Source organism: Astyanax mexicanus, chromosome 21 (genome assembly GCF_023375975.1).
Source record: "Astyanax mexicanus isolate ESR-SI-001 chromosome 21, AstMex3_surface, whole genome shotgun sequence".
NCBI lineage: Eukaryota > Metazoa > Chordata > Actinopteri > Characiformes > Acestrorhamphidae > Astyanax > Astyanax mexicanus.
In genome coordinates this window covers 8174332-8194620 of record NC_064428.1, presented here as the reverse complement: position 1 = coordinate 8194620, position 20289 = coordinate 8174332, and the positions used below count along the sequence as shown (strand labels likewise).

Genomic DNA, 20289 nt, shown 5'->3' with positions numbered 1-20289 from the left:
TGAAACTTATTTTAAGGACAAATCTTAATGTGGCATAATGCACTAAAACAAAGAGCCAGAAACAACAAACTTCTCATTTATTTTACTTAATCAGACTCTTCATAAGATAAACAAACAACTGTAACCCACATTACTAACCCGCTGTAAAATCCAGAGAGGCTGGGGAGTAAACAGGCTGGATAAGCAGCTCTAGCAGTAGTAGATGATGTATTTTTTGTTTGCTGGTGTAGTTGGTCTGTCAGTATAATCAGGGTGATGTTGGACCAGTATAATTAGAGCTCATACCGATAGAGTAGCGTGTAGATGAGCCAAACACGCCACTATCACTCAGCTTTCCTTTCCTTAGTTCATTGGTTTCATCAACTGTGTGCAATATGCTAAACATACGGCCAGAGTTTGTTGGTGTTGCGCCAAAAAGAGTCCCCTGCCAATCTCGGCAGCTGCGCTGGGACGTCAGTTCACTCCATTGTAGTATTAGCTTAAAGCTAGCATTTTCTCATTACAACTCTTAAACAATCTCATAATTCAGAGGATCCAGTGATGTTCAGGAGTAAAATGTGCACAGAATAAAACGTACAGGGGTCTGAACAGATTTATTTACCACAGAATGTGATGGAGGCGAGTTTTTAAAAAGCCCATTCATTTACCTCATAGAGAAAAAAGCTTAGACACGGAATGGAGTTCACCAGGTCTTTGCATAATCTTTGAGCAGAAAGAAATGCTGCAGTAGCTCTTTGCTATGCTGCTCCATTTTGTCTGTACGTTCTACCCGCGCTGTTTACCCTGATATTTTTTACTTTCACATTCCAAACCCGGAAATGTTGCTGATGTCATTGCTGATACCGATACTGTGTGTAAGTGCCAGTATCGGCACTAATTCAGATTATTTTGTCCGCAGGGATGAACGCGATTACCGTGCCAGGAAAGCAACTCTTATTACGGGGAGATGAACTCCTCTCAGAATCTACAATTATTGTACAGATGCCTGGGTAATTATTAGGGTAAAAAAATTCTAAAATATAAAGGCTGGTGTCTGTGATTCCAGATTTCAAGGGAATAAACTAGACTTTTTTTAGTTTTCTAATTATATCTTTGAGGTCTTGTTCAGTAATTATGGTTCACACAGAATAGACAAAACACAATTAAGGAAGAGTCAGACCTGCAGTAAAGGGTTTTAGACAGTACTGTTCCTTTAATCTCCATGCAAAATTCTGAAATCAGTCAGGAATTTCCTTTCTGTGAGCAGTTTTAGGCTGCATCACCTTTTTGTTTTTATGTCTCTTAATCTGCTTTTTGCTGGTAAATCCAGGGTTTTAAAGTGGAGACTTTTACAGCAGCGTGATGCTGTGGAGAGGCGGTGTGCTCAGTTTTAGAGGATGATCTCTGTTTTGCACCTGAATTCCAATAGTTTAAAGAAACTATTTACTGTTATTTATTTATTTATTTGTACTTATTATGTGATTATTTTACTTTTAAATAATGATTCTACTGGCTGAGATGGCCTAAAGTGATGTTTTAGTTACAATAAAGAGGTTTTAAAGTCTCTCTCACCCTCTGTTTCTCTGGTTGGGGGGGAATATACTGGCTGTGGTAAAGGAATGCCTGGTCAGAAAGAGACTTTTTTATTTAAATGTGTTCTGATTGGGGCTGGGTTTCCCTAAAGCAGGGGTGTTAAACTTGTGCACATCAGGCCGGTGTGGCTGCAGGTTTTCATTCCAGCCAATCAGAAGCTCATGTGATCAGCTGTTTGAAGAATCACCAGGTGATTAAACCAGTGAAATCAGGGGAGCTGCTGGTTGTTTAGAATTAAACTCCAGCCCAACACTGCCAGCTGTGTCTCTCCTGCCCTAAAGACTCTTAGCACAGAGATCACTGTTAAATAAACACTCTCTCTAACATTTAAAAGATGATCTTAATCTACAAAGCTTTTAGGATAACGGGTCCAGATCAGTGGCTACTCAGCTCTGTGATCTGCCCACTGTTACTCCCAGCATGACCTTCACTGGAGTGTTACTGGGAAATATTAAACCAGTACAGACAGCAGAGATTTATCATCATGTTTCCTGTGTGAACCTGATATAAATCAGATATTTTCTTTATATGGGGAACAGATTTGTTACCTACCTATTGCATGCCGGAAAAGGACCAAGAGACATGGACTGCACAACTAAAACTGCTCGACACTGACCTCTCGATTTTTTTTCATTAGTTATGTATTCATTATATTATTTAATTATTATTATTTAATAAAGTTTAAATTGTACCAGGGTCTCTAGTCTCTCAATAAGTTATTCATGTGTATATTGGCGGATATATGCAGGTGTAATATCAGATATCGGAATTTCCACATCAGTGCACCCCAATGGGTAATTTATAAGGAAAATTGGAGAATATCTGTCTAGACAGATGCTGATTTACAATATTTCCCAGTTCAATAAATTGTCCAAAAGTTAGAATGTTTATAAACAGTTCAAATATAGATTTTATAAATTGTTTAAATTGTTATAGCTGTGGGTCTTTAACCAGTAATCAGGATCCTCCACATTCAGTTCATATTTTGGCCAGCTCATATTGATGCCCGGTAACTGAACAACAGATGTGAAGCTCCTTTGTTGTGTAAGAGCTAATAGTTATAATGTTGTCTGATTTCTATTCTTATTCTTTGATATATTTTTCTGCCGTATTTATGCTGTGTAACTCATCCCACAGTTTTTTGAGATGCTGAAACTGTTCCAGATCCAGATTGTTTGGTCTGATTTTGTGATGTGTGCTCGTAAACAGTTTTTGATGTGTGCACTTATTTACCCGTAACAAACATTCTTAGCCGCTTTTTCTAAATATGATCATATTAATGTTTAATGCATGCCCAAATATTGTACTTCAGCTCAGCCAATATACACCATTTTGGATATACCAGCACAGAATTAATTTTTATCTCTCTTTACTCACATTCATTTTTGCACACGCCCAAGCTGTAGAGTTTCTATAAACTCTGTAAACTTTGTGTTCTCCACCAGGGTACATAAATCATCTCTAATCCACAGCAGGCAGCAGTATGTGAACTGTTTATGAAGTGTTCCTTCATGTGACAGTTTAGGAATGCACACTCCTGTATAAGTTATGAGGTGTTTTTTTGTGAGTAAGGGTCAACACTGGGCAGCAGGTTCATGGAAAAGATTTGAATGAGGCCTGATAGTGGGTGCCAGATAGATGGGATTTCTATTTCCTAAGTTGTGCGGACATTTAACATTCTTTGAGCTACGGTATCACATGCTGTACCAGAGATTTTAAATAATTTCTAATTCAGTACATTTGCCAAAAGCCAACAGTTTAAACAAAGAGTATTTTGACAGTTTTTTAATTTATTCATTTATTTTTATTGTATGTGGTTCCTAAACAAATCATTAATGTCTTCCAGATGGCTCATATTTTTACTTAAAAATAAAACAGAATATAGAACACAAATGTGAACCATAGGTATTGTAACGTATTGCTATGTATACTATTATAGCATAGTAGATGCTATAATCTGTAAAGCTTTACAAAATACAGTAACAGCAGATGACTACAAATTACAGTCGTTTAAAATAATCTACAAAGCTGAACATACCTGAGAGTCTCCAGGCTGCAGTGTGGATCCTCCAGTCGAGCAGAGAGCAGATTCACTCCTGACTCTCCAGGGTGGTTGTAGGTCAGATCCAGTTCTTTCAGGTGTGATGGATTTAAACTCAGAGCTGAAGCCAGAGAAGAACATCCTTCCTCTGTGACCAAACAACCAGACAATCTGCAGAGAAGAGAGAAAGAGACAAAGTGACAGATCTAAACAGAGCAAAACACCACCAAACAATCAGAACTGCTCAGCCACCTGGATGCTGCACTGCCTCCAGGACAGTTCCTAATGCAGTATCTCATCCAGTTATATCAATTTTATGTTAAACATCCAACTGCAGGAGCTAAGCTATAATTTAGATACAATTAATACAGGTTCAAATTACAGATGTTCAGTCATGGACAAAAACACTGATACCCTGCACTTATTTCAGAAAATCTTCAACTTCTCCTCGAAGTTTGTTACAGATGGAACTATTTCACCCTTTGGAAATCAGTTGCTTCCTGTTCACAACAATTTTTTTCACACATCTCTCCTTGAGTTTTGGTCCACTTTTATTCTGTGAGCTGATCCAGATCTGTCTGGTATGAAAGGTGACTATTCACAACTGCTGTTCCGAGATCTCTCTACATGCATTTCATAGAATTTACATCTGGGCCCTTATTTATTTTTTTTTTTACTTGTGTGTCAACATCATCCATCTGCAGTCAGCCAGCTGCAGACCAGCAGTTCAAAGACTTTCTGTAGTTTACAGAAGCTAACGTTAGTGACAATTATTTTTTAACTCTTAAGAGTTACTAAAGCCTGAAAGGCGAATAACAGTTTCCAGTTTACCATTTACCATTTACTTTATTCACTTTTTCAAAACTCTAAATACAACAACACATCTTCCTCATATAATTAACCAAATAGTTTATTTCTGGTTAACTGGTTGGGCCACCCTTAACACCAATAACTGAAATGAAGTGCTTGTAGTAACTTGCAATGAGTCTTTCACAGAGCTGTGGGGGAATTTTGGTCCACTCTTCTTCACAGAATTGTTATGATTTCGCCACACTGGAGTGTTATCCAGCATGAACAACCTTTTTAAGGTCATGCTAGAGCATCTAGGATTCAGGTCAGGACTTTGACTAGACCACTCCAAGTTATTCACTTGTTTTTTCTTTAGACCATTCAGAGGTGGACTTGCTCGTGTGTTTTGGATCATTGTCCTGCTGCAGAACCCAAGTTCATTTCAGAGGTTAAAAACATATGATCGGACATTCTTCTTCAGGACTTTTTGTTAGACAGCGGAATTCTTGTTTCCAAATATCACAGCAAGTCTTCCAGATCCTGAAGCAGTAACTGTATACAGTAAATTCTTCTGTTGGTTTGTTTTATTCTTAAATATTAATTAAATATTAAAGAATATTCTAAAATATTCTTATTTTTTACAACACAATTCTGTATGTACTGTCTGTAGTAAGTGTAACACTAAACACTGAAGTTATTATAAGGAATGAAGAAGAAGTGTTTTCCACTTTACTTTGAGCTCATCAGTGTTCAACTGTTTCTTATAAATGTTTATTCAATTGATGGTTTGTGTGTGTCATGTGTAAACAAAACACTATTTCAAGAAGAGATAACATTATTTTGAATGCAATGTATCATTTTGCAGAAGAATTGGAGTGTTTTGCCGGACAAAAGATGTTAGCAAATGATATCTCACTCACATGTAGAAAGTTTTCTGTTCTACCTTTCCACCTTAAATTCCCCCTTACATTATTTTGTGCTTACTAAGACCCAAAAACGTGATACACTGAACTATGAGCTCATTCTCTGCCTTACACTCCGCTAACAATTCTAAAGCACACTTTTAGCCAAACTCTAAACACAGTTTCCTGCTTTATACACAGCAATACGAACTAAACACCATGTGATTATTTTTGGAATCACTGCCCTGCAAACAGCACTCTCATCTACCAGTTACCCAAACCCAGCTGTGCCAGGTGAAGTTTCATACTGTCCTACAGTACTGTACTGATTTTTAGAAAGTGATGTGTTTAAAGATGTAGCTGCAGTGGAAGACGAGTTTCTAAAGCATTAACCAGCCTAAAGCAATATCCAACTGGTAAACAAGCACAGGGACAGAAACGTTATAAGGTGCCGTAACACCGTCGGTCTCTCTGAGCAGCGTGGTCGCAACATCACAGTGAGTGCAGTGATTATGTCACTCTTGATTCCTACAACTCTGCCCACATCATCACCTTCCTCAACACACTGCACACCATACCCGCTAACAATGGCCCAGGGGGAGGGACCATCACCGTCCAGGTTTGTTGTCATCTAGAACAATGTAAATTCTGCATGGCTGCTCACGTATTAAACTGTTTTTTGTTACAGTTTTTTCCAATTGCTAAAACACTATTTTGTAACCTAGGCTGATTTTATCAAAATACTAAACCAGGGCTGCAACTAATGAATATTTCGGTATATTTCGACTAATCTGCTGATCATTTTTTCGATTAGTCGATTAGTCAAGTTAGTGATTATTTCTGCCATGTCCTCCATCTCTTAAAACAACAGAAAAACAGCTAAACATGAGATTTAAAAGGCATTTAAATGTCCACATTTTGTTTAAACATGGAGAGTCTTGATATTTAGTGAATAAATATGTAATCTGTTGTGGTTGGGCACTTTTGGAGTTTCTTCTGTCCCTAGCACTTTGTGTAATGCAGTACTGTTACAAATAAACGATTAGTCAACAATGAAATTTGTAGTCGACAAATTTAAATAATCCACATTGTCGATTATATCGACTAATCATTGCAGCCCTATACTAAACACAATTCCCAAAACCACCCAACACCCAAACTGCACAATACCTCAAATTAAGCAAAAATTAAGCACTGCAAACAAAACTACATATAGTATTATCACAATCAAACTTTTGAACCAAATAGCTCCAAACACTTAATTCATATTACCAGTTTTCTGTCCAACCAACTGCACACTGTTGGGCATAATGAAAAGCTCTCTTGTCTTTAGTAAACTGTTGGGCTCCAGAAAATAGTCTAGGCATCTGTTTTTTTAATTATATTTTTATTTTATATACAGCTCTGGCATGATAATCACAATATAGCTAAGTAGCCAATTATTATCGTTAACGAAAATGAATGAAATAAAGAAAACTGAAAGTGAAAAAAACATTTTTGTTAACTGAAACTAAAAACGGTAATTAAAAGAAAAAAAACGTAACTAACTAGAACTGCACTGTGTGTTTATAAAACTAGTAAAACAAATTAAAATTACTGATAAAATACCCTCGATTTTCATTTTTGTTAATTTATTTATAGGCGTTGTTACAACTTGAGCAGTTTTACAGCGGGGGGTGTTGTGCCGATTCTGCTCGCGAAGCGGAGCCTGATTCGGCACAACAGCCACAGCGTGCGGCACCTCGCAGTCCGTGGCGTTAGTTGTTGTTTGTAGCGCTCACACTAGCCGCAAAATAACACAGAAAACCCTGAGGATGCTGCATAATGGGATTAGAATATGAGCGCGAGGGAGATAAAAGCACGTGTTCAGTAGTGAAACAGGAGATGAGGAATAAACACCACACAGCTTTAAGTCCATTTGAGAAGCAGCAGTGAGAACCTTTAACTGTGAGTAGCTCATACACCAGAACACCCCAAGCGGATGGATGAACAGATAAATCTCTTTCTCTCTCGGTCTCTGACTCACTTATGGTTGATAATTTTGGTGAAAAGTTTGAGTTTGTTTCTCAGATCAGCTCTCTGATGTGATGTGTAAAAACTAATAAAAACTAGCAATCCCACTCTAAAAACTAAAACTAACTGAATTGAAAGAGAAAAAGTGAAAAAAAATAAATAAAATAAATTAAAACTATTATAACCTTATAGGTTACAATTACACTGTTAATTTTTTTTTATTAAATAACAGTTGTATGCTTCCATGTTACAGTGTTAATTAACATCATTCTGAACAGATTTCGCTCATTCAAACAGCCCGAAAACAGCCAGTTTATGGGTCAGGCTCAGGTTCATTATAACAGTTTATGGGATGGGTTGGGTCGGGCTCGGGCAGAACGTGCACGGCTCGGGCAGGGTCGGGTCGGTTTTTTGGGCCCAATCTAAGCTCTAAACTGTACCACAATACTAAAATAGTTCAAATTGTAGAAAATCCTTCAGATTGTTCACATCTACAGAAATATTAGCAGATACAAACATACATATGGTGCTATCATTTTTTATTTTCCACCAAACAAGCCAGTGCAACACATATACAGATAAATTTACAGTCTAAATGTCTGGGTTACAGAGACAGGAACACAGCTGAAGTTGTGCTGCACTCTGTCCAGCCTCTCACATTGTCAGACCATGTTTGATGACATAATCAACTAAGGTTGCTCTGAATTCATTTGAAAGTTCTTGTCTTCTTTGGCCTTCTTTATAAATTCCTCTACCAGCTCTACCCCTACCCATTGGCGTAGGAACCAGGTGGATTTGTCCCCCCCAAAAATGATAGTTACCCTCAGATCAGCTGTACTATTAATGAGGAGACAGACCGGACCAATCACGGAGCCGGTTCAGGTATTAAGTCAAACCTCTCAGTAGAAACAGCCAATCAGCTTGCTGGTTTTGCGGTGCACAGAGGAGAGGCAGTGTGCTGGTGGGGGAAGCACCTCCCTCGCTGTGAGATTTAGCAGCGGGACCGAGCTGCAGCAGCAGCTGATTTTTAAACAGATCTGGATATACAGTGATTTTTCTAAAAGAAAGGTAACGGAGCTAACCACGTAAACTGTGATATGTTTCTGATAGCTGAGGCTTTTTAAGCTGTGTAGGAGCTGAGGTTTAACTGAACCAGCTCTGCTAGCTAAGCTCCTTTGCTGCAGTACCGATAGCTGTAGTGTAGTGTTACGTGCTGGCAGTGTCAGGGGTGGAGTTAGTGTTGGGGAACCAGCAGCAGGCGGAGTCAGAGGATAACTGACACAAAACTCTGGGACGGAGTGAAGACTTAAAATAGGAAGGTACTGCTGAAACCCTGCTGACAAGAGCTGCCAGTACTTTCACTCAGCATGTTTCCTTAATATCTGATGATACATCCTGATCATTTTATCATTTACTACTGAAAATTAGTTACATAGTGGTCCTTTAATTCTATTAGAGTAGAGGACAGTCATTGTAAATTATGTTACTGTTCTTGGTATATATTTTGGATTAATGATTGTGCAGTGCATAGACGTATTACTGATTTTGTATTTTTGCACTTGGACTATAAGTTCAGTATAAAATAGTTAATTTGTTTAGAAATTATTTTATATTCTTAAACCATGTTAAATTATATTAGATTAGAGGAAATTCATTCAGACATCATTCTTGTATACTAAGCTTTTTGTAACTGATTTAGCCCCTACTGTTGCCACATTACCCCTTACATTTTATTATATAAATCAGTTTCAAAGTGCCTGCAAGTTTTTATCATGTATAATTAGGCCTGGACAATAATTCGATATCGGTATTTATCGCGATAAGAAATGTTTCAATAACGGTGATATCAGTTTTGTGGTATATCGATATGTATTAGAATCACGGACAGGCGTTTTTTACTGGCGTCAGCTCGCCCCAGAGCTCAACACATTCAGCCCCCGTAGCTGGGCTACGTCAGTGCGTGATGACGTAACCACACAGGCACGTAGCCAAATAGGCTAGGCTAGGCAAGGCTAGGTTAAAATGGCTAGGCTCAGGTCCGCTTCGCTACTCAGCACATATGTCTCGCGCTGGAGCCAAACAGAGCCGGGACGAGCGGATCCAAGGCTAAGGTAGACTCGATTCGGTCGGCCGCGGGTCCTCGAGGCCGGCCGCGGGCCCGCTCGCTCCGCCGTGGGTCCTCGAGGCCGGCCGCGGGTCCGCTCCCTTGCCGCTTTGCTGCAAATTGTGCCGGAGAGTGCAGCCGACCAGCAGCGGTAATGTTAATACATCTAATCTGTTGCAGGGCTTCTTAGCAGTTTTCTCTATGTATAATAGAGGTCTGCGCGGGACTGCTTTTTTAAACCCACTACTGATCGCTCCCTCGTGTTTTTTTGTCCCGTTACTGCCTGCTCCCGCAAAAAATCACTTCTTTTAATCCCGCGCCCGCCTGCCACATACACATTTTTGTCGCTCCTGCCCCGCGGTCCTAATATGAACTGAATTAATTACATTTAGTGCTTCAAATTTACTTTACTTATTTATTAAAACAGCAATTCAGCGCTGAATAGTGCGGTCACGTTTCTTACCACAGTCCAAACACCATCGGTGTGTGTGTGTCGGTCCATCCTCCACTTTTTTTCAAGATTTTTCTTTAGGGTTTTTTGTTGCTTGCATGAGAATCATTGCATGATTATTAAAATGTTCTTAACTATTTATTAATTTGATGGGCCAAATTATGACTCCCCTGATTTTTTTAGGAAGGTCATTGACAAGATTCCTGATATTTCAAATTCAAATTTAATATTTGGGGGTGACTAATTGTTTTGGACCAGTGTCTGGATAAATCAGCACCTGCAAAAAATCCCTTTTCCAACGCGAGCACTTTTTAAAGGCATTTATCAATAACTCTAATATGTATGACGTTTGGAGGATCTTTAATCCAGTTAAAGAGTAAAGAGTACTCATTTCACTCTCAAGTTCACAATGTTTACACAAGAATTGACTATTTTCTGATGGATGCCAAACTCATTCCATTTGTTTGTGGCGCTAAGTATCATAACATCATTATATCCGATCATAGCCCGGTGACTCTTATTTTGAAACTGGGAGCGGTAGACAGACCACAAAACATTTGGCGCCTTAATCCCCAGCTGCTGACAGATGCTACCTTTTGCTCTTATTTGGAACTTGAAATATTTTTTTTCTTTGAGTCTAATGACCTGACATATCAGCTCCTATATTGTGGGATACATTTAAGGCTTATATAAGAGGTAGTATTATATCTTAACAGGCATCACAGAGGAAAGGAGACAAAGCAGAGCAAGCAGAACTTCAAATAGAACTTCAGAAAATCAAATAGAAAAACTAGAGAGAAAAAATGCAGCTAATCCTAATATTGAAAAGTGTAAAAAGATATCCGCACTTAAATTTAAGCTTAACCAGATTCTGTCAATCAAAATTAGTAAGTCCCTTCTTTATTTAAAACAAAAAAGTTTTGAGTTTGGGGATAAACCACAGAAACTTTTAGCAAGGCAACTCCGTAAAGCAGAATCTGATCGGACAATTCATACAGTCAAATCAGAATCTGGTGTAATATTTACTAAGCCAGTTGACATAAATATGAGGTTTCAACAATTCTATGAGCATTTGTATACCTCTAAATCAACTGCCGACTCAAAGACAGTGGATATTTTTTCACAGAATTGTGCACTACCCACATTAAATCAGCATGAGCGAGATAAGCTTGATGCTGAAATTACAATTGAGGAAATTTCAAAATCTATAATGTCTACACGATGTGGTAAAACTTCTGGCCCTGATGGGATTTGTAATGAACTGTTCAAGAAATTTTATAAACTGCTTTTCCCTTACCTGCAAAGAGTTTATAAACATGCCTGTGAGAACAAGTGTTTATCCTCCACAATGGATGAGGCAATTATTACACTGATTCCTAAAAAAGGTAAAGATCCCGAGGACGTTGGGTCCTACCGCCCGATTGCATTATTAAATGCGGATCAGAAAATATTTACAAAAATTTTGGCTAACAGATTGAGTGTGGTGGTATCAGACCCCAGAGTTAGTATTGCAAACATTTTAAACTTGATTAATTATTTTGGGTCTTTTTCTGGATACAGGATAAATTGGGGCAAAAGGTAATTAATGCCAATTTATGTTAAGGATACATCCTGGCTACATTCCTTTGCTTTTAAAACTTCAATGGATAAATTTACTTATTTAGGTATTTTCTAGGTACATTTTGAGGTTCCAAACCTCTCAGTTTGAAGCAAATTTCAACCCCTTGTTGATAAAGCTTAAAGGTCACCTTCCGCGAAAATCCGATTTTTCTTGTTTTTTGTGGAATACAGTAGGTCTCTCCGAGTTGAATGTGTACACCTGCACATTAAACTGTTTTGCAGCCCCCATTGTCTGCAGGAGCTAAGCAAAGAAATCCCCCCTCCCCCCCTCCGAAAAACTGGTGAATTTTGAATTATCTTTCTGCCTACGTTGGCAGAAACTCACAGACCAGCCCACCTTGGCTCGAGAAACTCCCAGAGGCGGAGCTGAAGCGACGCAACATCACCGCTCATCAGTTAGGAGGTGGGAGGCAGTGAGCGGCAGAGCGGTGGAGGGGCGTCGCAGTGCTCCTAGCCAATCAGAGGAGAGATATTTGCATGCTGTTTGCATGTATGAATATTCATGAGCAAAGCTGGAATCCGGTCATTTTGGACACACCCCTAAAACAGTCCATTAAAAAAGAGCTATACAGAGACACCTGAGCACTTTTTTTTTTTACAAAAACGGCTCACATGTCATTCATTCATACTAGAGACCACAACTAGACATTTTAAAATGAAAAAAAAAAAACGACGGAAGGTGAGCTTTAAAAATAATATAAAATTCTGGAAAACTTTGCCACTTTCTTTAGTTGGTAGGGTCAATGCTATCAAGATGACCTTTCTACCACAATTATTGTATCTTTTGCAGAATATCCCATTGTTCTTAACAAAATTGTTTTTTTTTTTTAATTGGATTCCATTGTAATTCCTTTCGTTTGGGACTACAAAGCGTGTAGAATCAGTAAGTATCATCTTTGTAAATTTAAATCAGAGAAGTATAATATACCTGGAAATAATTTATTTAAATATCTTCAGGTCAGAGATTATGTCTAATCATATTTGCTCAATTATACAACAGCAACATTGGATAGGCTTGATCAGTGTTTGAAACATGGAGTAGGATTGAATAGGGTGATTTCTTATTTATATTGAAGGATTCAAGGAGATTTTATTGTCATTCGCATCACATGTGGTACATGAGGTGGAACGAAATTGTGATCTCACGATCCAGTTTTACACCCAAAGAGCTGTTATTAATAGATATATAGATAAAAAAAAGAATACAATATAAGAAATAGAATATACAAAATAGATAGATAAATATCCCAAAGAATAAAAAAAAAATAATAATAAAATAAATAGAGAGTAGAAAGGTTCAGCAACATGAAGTCCATATATTATTATATTATTATATAACATATTTCAGAGCTTAAAATCTCCTGGCATGGAATCAGTTAAAAAGGCATGGGAAGAGGAATTAGGCATGAACATTTCTGAGGATGTTTGGGAAGCTAGTCTTGAACACATTCATTCTTGCTCTGCTAATGCTAGGCACTGTCTAATTCAGTTTAAAATACTACATAGGTTACATTACTCGAAGGTAAAGCTGCACAAACTGTTTCCAGATGTTTCACCTTTCTGTGATAATTGTAAATCAGTGGAGGCTACCCTCTCTCATAGCTATGTACTGTGTCCTAAGATTTATAAATTTTGGGTTAATATTTTTGCAGCCTTATCTGATATGTTAAAGGTACATTTGGAGCCAGACCCAGTTCTGATCATATTTGGGATATCTGAAATATTACTGGAGCTCTCCTCAGCTCAGCAGCAGCTGATTTCCTATAGTTTAATTACTGCTAAAAAACTTGTTCTTAATTTCTGGAAACACGCAGGAGTACCATCGATTAAGCAGTGGATTGTAGAAATGACAAATACAGTGCAGCTGGAAAGAATTAGGTTTGTGCTGATGGATAAACTTAAATTATATGACAAGATCTGGAGCCCTTTAAAATTATTCCTTAAAGGAGACTGAAGTTCAACAAGATCTACTCTGTACATCCACCTCTTGTAAGCAGCATTCATGGGAGGGTTGTGGGTTGGGAATGTTTGTTTGTTGTTGTTATTATTGCAAATGTATCATTTAAAGCAACTAAATTGTACGTGATGTGATTTTTCATGAAAACAAAATGCTTTTAAAATAAAAAAAATATTGAAAAAAAAAACAACAAAAAAAAACTATTTATTAATTTGCTCCAGCATCGTCTGGATTGATTAAACTCCCACTCCCGCCGATAACAATTCAGTTCTGTGCCGCGCCGCAAGATATTCAAACAGGACCCGCGAGTCCCGCAGGACTTTTAATGTCAGACAGAAGCAGCTTTATCATGGCAATATATGGCAGACACTAAGTTTGCTAGCAGGATCTTTTTTTTTTTTTTTCACCGTCAAGAAATAATACTTACGGCATTTAGATGGTTCCTCAAGCTTGATGTGCCACCATGATATGCTAATTGAATATTACATATTTGGCACACTGCCTGTCTTGTCTACACTCAATTTGAAATGCTTTCCAACAGCTGAACTTCTCTGAATTTTGCCTCTCTTATACCGCCTGAACGGAAGTGTGATGTTAGAGTGAGGTGGAGCTAAGGAAAGAAAAAAAACTAATATCCGAAAACAAAAATAAAAAACGAATACCTACTCAACGAGCGAATATCCGAATACCCGAATATTCGGGTCCAGCCCTACTGGAAACATGTGACTTTATGTCAGATTGTTGTGTTTTATCCTGAAAATCGTGTTCAGTGTATTCAAAAAGTGCCGTTATAAATTGTAAAATGTGTGTAAAGCAGAAAATGTGTTTAGAGTGTTGGAAACTTGAGGAGAGGTTATATCCTCTGTGTGTTAGTTTAAATAATTGTGCTAGGCATGTAATTTTACTGTCTTAGCAACTGGAAAAAACTGTAATAAAGTTATATCTCACTCGATCGTTTAGCAAACATGTCAGAGTTTTCTGTTCCACCTTATGGTGGCAGTTACAAACAGTAAAAGCTATCCGAACATTTTTTAAGTAAGTATAAAGGCTTTTTCAAGATCTTTTCTATTGTGTTGCAGTACGTGAGAATCACAGCCAAGTGTATGTTTACAATTCTTCATGTTCTTTCTGAGTGTTCTTTGTACAATTTAGATCATTAGTTCTCTGAAAATCACTTATGTCTGTAACCTGTAATTGTAAAAATAACTAATTGAAACAGAAATTGAAATTAAGAGCAAGTGAATCAGAATCAAATCAATTCTGTAATTCAGTTGCAATTAAGATAATAAAAAACAAATCCCTAATGTCCGGATCAGACTACACAAATTTAGCCCAGTTTTGACCCGATTTTGAAGGAGCCAACAAATTGCCTGCGTCGGATCCGAATTTCAGTGTCGTGAGTGGCAAATGTCTGTGTAGTGTGACACAGTCAAAGAGCAGTAATTTGACGTGAGCGACGCTGTCGGAGCGTCCGAGGGAAAGACGAGTGTAATGGAATGCTGTGGTATTAAATGATTCTTAATGTTAAAGTGTTTGCAACTGTTTAAATCGTAACATCTGGTTTTGTACAAATACTAAGGGCTGTGAATGGGGGAGGTTTAACACAGCAGGGGTCCAGAATTTGGTTGTGGTGGGGGGCTGGGAGAGCAGATAAGAGGCCGTGAGAGGGCAGCTGAGGGCAAGCAGATTCTCCGTGTGAGCACACGGTCTGACTTCAATAAACTTTGCTACTCACTTCGATGCTGACTCAGCATTCAGCATTATTATTTCACTTTAAACCACCGAATTTCCACAACACGAGCATGTTATAATTTTTTGTATTTTATTGCCTAGTTTGATATGCTGCTTCGCGACATGCTCCCTGACGCTGACCAATAGGAAGACAGAGCGTTCTGTGGCGCACAGATGTAAACATGGGAAAAGAAAGCGGGGCGGTGTTCCTGCAGTTCACTGAACCAGCGGAACAGAAGGATAATCTAATAATAGAGTACAACACAAAACAAAGATAACTGCTTAATCTTACATAGTGAACATCGTGTTGGACAAAAATTTTGTGTAGTCTGGCATTAGACAGTTCTGCAAAAAATGATTACAAATGTATGAATAGATGTGGAATAGATTCACAGAACTCTCACCTGAGAATCTCCAGTTTACAGTGTGAACTCTTCAGTCCAGCAGAGAGCAGCTCCAATCCTGAATCCTGAAGGTCATTGTTAGTGAGGTCCAGCTCTTTCAGGGAGGAGTTTTCTGACTGTAAAACTGATCCCAAATACTCACAAGACTGTTCTCCAAGATTACATAAAGCCAGTCTAAAAGAAAGACAGAGTCAGTATCAGTATTAATATCATAGATCTGTCTAGATCTTATTCAGTAATCAGAGTAATTTGTCTTCTCTGTTTTAGAACGTCTGGTGAATCTTTCAAATATGTTGGGGATGTCTTCACCATGGTGCAATTTTCTAGTCCACAAACTTAATATGTTTTCACTAAGGCTACCAATACCAGGCACTATTGGGAGACCAGGTGGAACGTCTAAATTCTTGTGAATTTTATGTAGTGTTTATAAAAAATATTTTTGTACAGTATGGAAAATGCCACTAAAAATTATACATTGTTTTCTTTACAAGGTAAATCTAATAGATTTTTTTGGACATACATCCATTCCTGCATTTCAGGCCTGCGTAACATACCAAAAAAGTTTATACAGTTACATTAAGTATTTATTTAAGTAATGCAATGTGTAAAGCGATGTACCACTAGCAGTTGTGTTCACCGGCAGACTGTATGCTGGTCTGAATTGTGTCGTCGAAAAAATATAAGGCTTTATTTATTTACAACCCAGCAAAAATCTTTTACATAACTGGGAAAAAATAGTTACATTACTTTATTTAGATACTGATTATGGTTTAGCAAATGGGGGAGATAATATTATGTAAAAATACCGTAACATACAGGACTGATAAATAAAAATATTATTGCAATGTAGATATGAGAGAAATTGTGCTGGCCGTTTGTGTGGTTTGCTAGCAGCGAATTCCACTGTGAAATTAAGGGAACACCTCCATTCTTTTACTAATGTTTGTAGAAGCAGACTGCATGCTTTGTTTTATACATCTGTGGCCATGGAAATGATTGGAACCTGAGTTTACAAAATTGAAAGTGTAAGAAGATAATTTTGGTAATATACTGTATTAATACCAAAACCAGCAAAGTGTATACCAAGACATTTAATGAGCTTTATGTAGAAGCAGATTTTATTTTCCAGAAGGACTTGGCACCTGCCTACACTGCCCAAAGTCCCAATACCAGGTTTATATATTTTCATATTGTTTATATGTATATATGTATATATTATATGTTTATATTCCAGTGTAATTGTGTAATTTTAAGTGACAGCACTGCTAAAATACACTGTTTAAAAGTTGGTGTTCGTATTTAGGCTACAGAAGTCAGGGGTGTTCTGTCATTTCTGCGCGGTTTGAATACAGTGAACTGACAGAAGCACATTGTACATGAACATCAGTCAGTGACAAATGCTATAAATTGTGTAAATCTATACAGTGCTAGATCAAGGTTTTGATAGTTTAATGCATTTTTATTCACCAAAAAAATGACAAAGAATTTACAGGAGACACGTGTGCCAGATGTTGTTTTCAGGACATCGGCGACTATTAGACTATTTAATAATCTGAATAAATAAAAAGCACAACCTTCTGTTTCTTCTGTCCAGAATGAGTAATGATACTGATTTTTCTATTCAGAAATCACCTGACAGAAAGCTCACCTGAGTATCTCCAGTTTACAGTTTGAACTCTTCAGTACATCAGAGATTAGCTCCACTTCTGACTCCTGCAGCTTAGTGTTACTGAGATTCAGTTCTTTCAGTGGTGAGTTTACTGATTTCAGAGCTGAGCAGAGAGTTTCACAGGAATTCACGATGAGTTTACAACCAGGTAATCTAAATAAGAAAAACAAACAGAATTAAAACACAGAATATCTAACTCACAGATATCAGAAACTCAGAAAACTCCACTTCACTCCAAATTTAAAATGTCCTAAAATAGGAGGGACACTTTGGACCATGGAAAGGGTGCAGGAAATAAAGAATAAAAAAAGGTACAAATAGAAAGTAAAACAGCAGAATCACATTTTGGGTATTTAATTTTCATTTTAATTAAAAAACAGAAAACACAACAACCTGTCAAGTTTTAGGATTTGGGAACTGCCCAGTTTACAGCTCTGTTTTAATCTTGTAGAATTTTCTACTGATTGAGCAGATAAGTGTTTTACTATATGTTACAGGCATGTATTGGTAAAATCTGATAATGTTTTATTAAACTAAATGTAATGTACATAAGATTAAAATAGTGTCAATCGATTAAAAATGTAATCAAATTAATCACAACAAAATTCTATGATGAACTGTGAATACTCACACTTGTTCTTAAGACACAAGTTTTTACAGTGGATATGTAAAAATAAATAAAATAATTAATGTAAGAAATGTAAAATGTAATTATATTACATTATATATATTAGTGGTGTCAATTAAAATACTAGTATATACTTGTAGGTTTGAGGGGAGATAAAGCCAACGTGGGGCGCTGGAGTAAAGAATGCATGACAAATTAAAGAGGAAACTTCTTACTTTATTATAAACATCTCAGCTTGGTAGTAAGAATTTCTGAATTAGATCTTAATTAAATCACGTTCTCACCACAAGCGAACCCAAAACAAATCTATGCGTTCGAAGGGGGGCAGAGTATGGTGGGGTCAAATTTGGTGGCGTATTTAATTTGCACAAAAAAGAATGCATTACTAATTCCAAATGAATCACATGCATTAACACTAACATTGACAGCCCTATAAAATATACTAGCATATAAAAATAACAACATTGACTCAGTGGGACAATTGGTAGGTTTGGATGTACTTTGTTCAACTTTGGTCAATACCATATAATTCAGATATTGACATAAACAGTATAAAAGCCACTGACTGTGGTGTACGTAGCCATGCACTGACATGACAAGGCTACAGAAATCTGTGGTTTTCTTGCTTTTTCTGCACGGTTTGAATAAAGTGAGTTGACAGCAGCACCCTGTAATGAACATCAGTCAGTGACAAATGCTGTAAATTGTATAAATCTCTACAGCGATATATCTATATCTATGAGACATTTGTGTGCCATATTTTATTTTCAGAAGAGCTGAGAATACTAAAATATTTCCTTATCTAAATAAATGTTAGTAAACATTAACAGCATTTTTCGACCCCATTTTAATCAAATGATTACTTAGCAACCTCTAGATAAAAAAAAAATAGATGTTCTTTATTATTTGTTGTCTTTGTCTTTTACTATTCATTAAAACTATCTGGCCTGAGGACTCTTATCCTAAAATTTATATTTAGTGTACAATACACCCCAGGGCTCTGCTGAGAGCCTGAACAGGTGAAGCTGCTTCAATGCAGAGTGGGGTGATTTTTCCATTCAGGAATCACCTAACAGAAAGCTTACCCGGGTATCTCCACTTTACAGTTTGATTTCTTCAGTCCATCAGAGATTAACTTCACTCCTGAATCCTGCAGCTCAGTGTTACTGAGGTCCAGTTCCTTCACTGCTGATTTTATTGACTTCAGAGTAGAGCAGAGAGTTTCATAGGAATTCATGTTGATTTTACAACCAGATAGTCTACAAGACAAAAGAAAAAAAACTATTAAAATACAGAGCTATGTATGTGTCTTTAACATAGAATATATCCCCATGCTCTGCTGAGAGCATTATTTATGAGAGAATTATTTATAATAGTGATTGGTGACCCTGCTTCAATCTATGATAGGTAAATTGTACTGATTTTTCCATTTAGAAATCACCTGACAGAAATCTCACCTGAGTATCTCCAGTTTACAGTTTGAACTCTTCAGCCCATCAGAGATTAGCTCCACTTCTGACTCCTGCAGCTCAGTGTTACTGAGGTCCAGTTCTTTCAGTGGTGAGTTTACTGATTTCAGAGCAGTGCAGAGAGTTTCACAGGAATTCATGGTGAGTTTACAGCCAGGTAATCTACAAGACAAAGACAAACTATTAAAAAACAGAGAATATCTAATTCACACTCACAGTTTTCAGTAATTATAAGACACTGAGTGATTTCAGAAAACTCCAACTCTTTAAAAAGTGTTAGAAAATGAACAGCGACATTCAAACACAGTTGTCTACAAACTGAGGTCTATATTAGAGAATTCACAACACACACTAACAGCTCATACACCAAAACTAAAACCTGCTCTGTGGGGTCCTGAAGGAAAAAAAAAGGAGAAAACAGAAAGTAGGAAGCAGTCATAGTATTGTGAATATGGTCACTGTCCAATGACAAACAAACATCTTCAAAACAGCAACTTTACAGGAGAGAGAAAAACCATCTAAACTTTCAATGGAAGTCCATGTAAAAAGAGTTTATTTCAGGTGAAGTATTTTTGAAGAATTTCTATTGGTCCATTTATCAAGAAATTTTGGCACAGTGTAAGGGACAGTTTGTCTGTTCAAATTATGTAGTAAAATTTAAAATGTACAAAAATGGAGATACTTGTTTTTCATGGAGATGCTGTTTTTTTGGTGCTGTATTTTCTAACGCACTGAGCCATTTACGTTACAGTGCCACTTCTCCACTGTTGCCACAAATTTGAGTCAACACTTGTCAGAAAGTTTTTATTTCAAGACACACCAGAATGTTGCTGAGAGCTAGAGAAAGTGTTAGGAGAGATACAGTAAGTAACATGGTTGGGGACAGCCACTGATCTTCCCAGGGAGCTCAGATGATGTCTCCTACCCATGACCAATAAA

The 20289-nt window shown here is 37.3% G+C and overlaps 1 protein-coding gene across 6 annotated transcripts in view; it reads right to left on the bottom strand.

Annotated features, from left to right (window-relative positions):
* LOC111190302 (uncharacterized) overlaps positions 1 to 20289 on the bottom strand; it is a 492977-nt gene that overhangs the window by 80012 nt on the left and 392676 nt on the right. For all 6 annotated transcript variants that reach the window (XM_049469796.1, XM_049469797.1, XM_049469798.1 and 3 more), the window contains one exon: positions 15585 to 15758. In XM_049469796.1, the coding sequence (XP_049325753.1) occupies positions 15585 to 15758 (174 nt within the window). The remainder of the gene's footprint in view (positions 1 to 15584; positions 15759 to 20289) is intronic.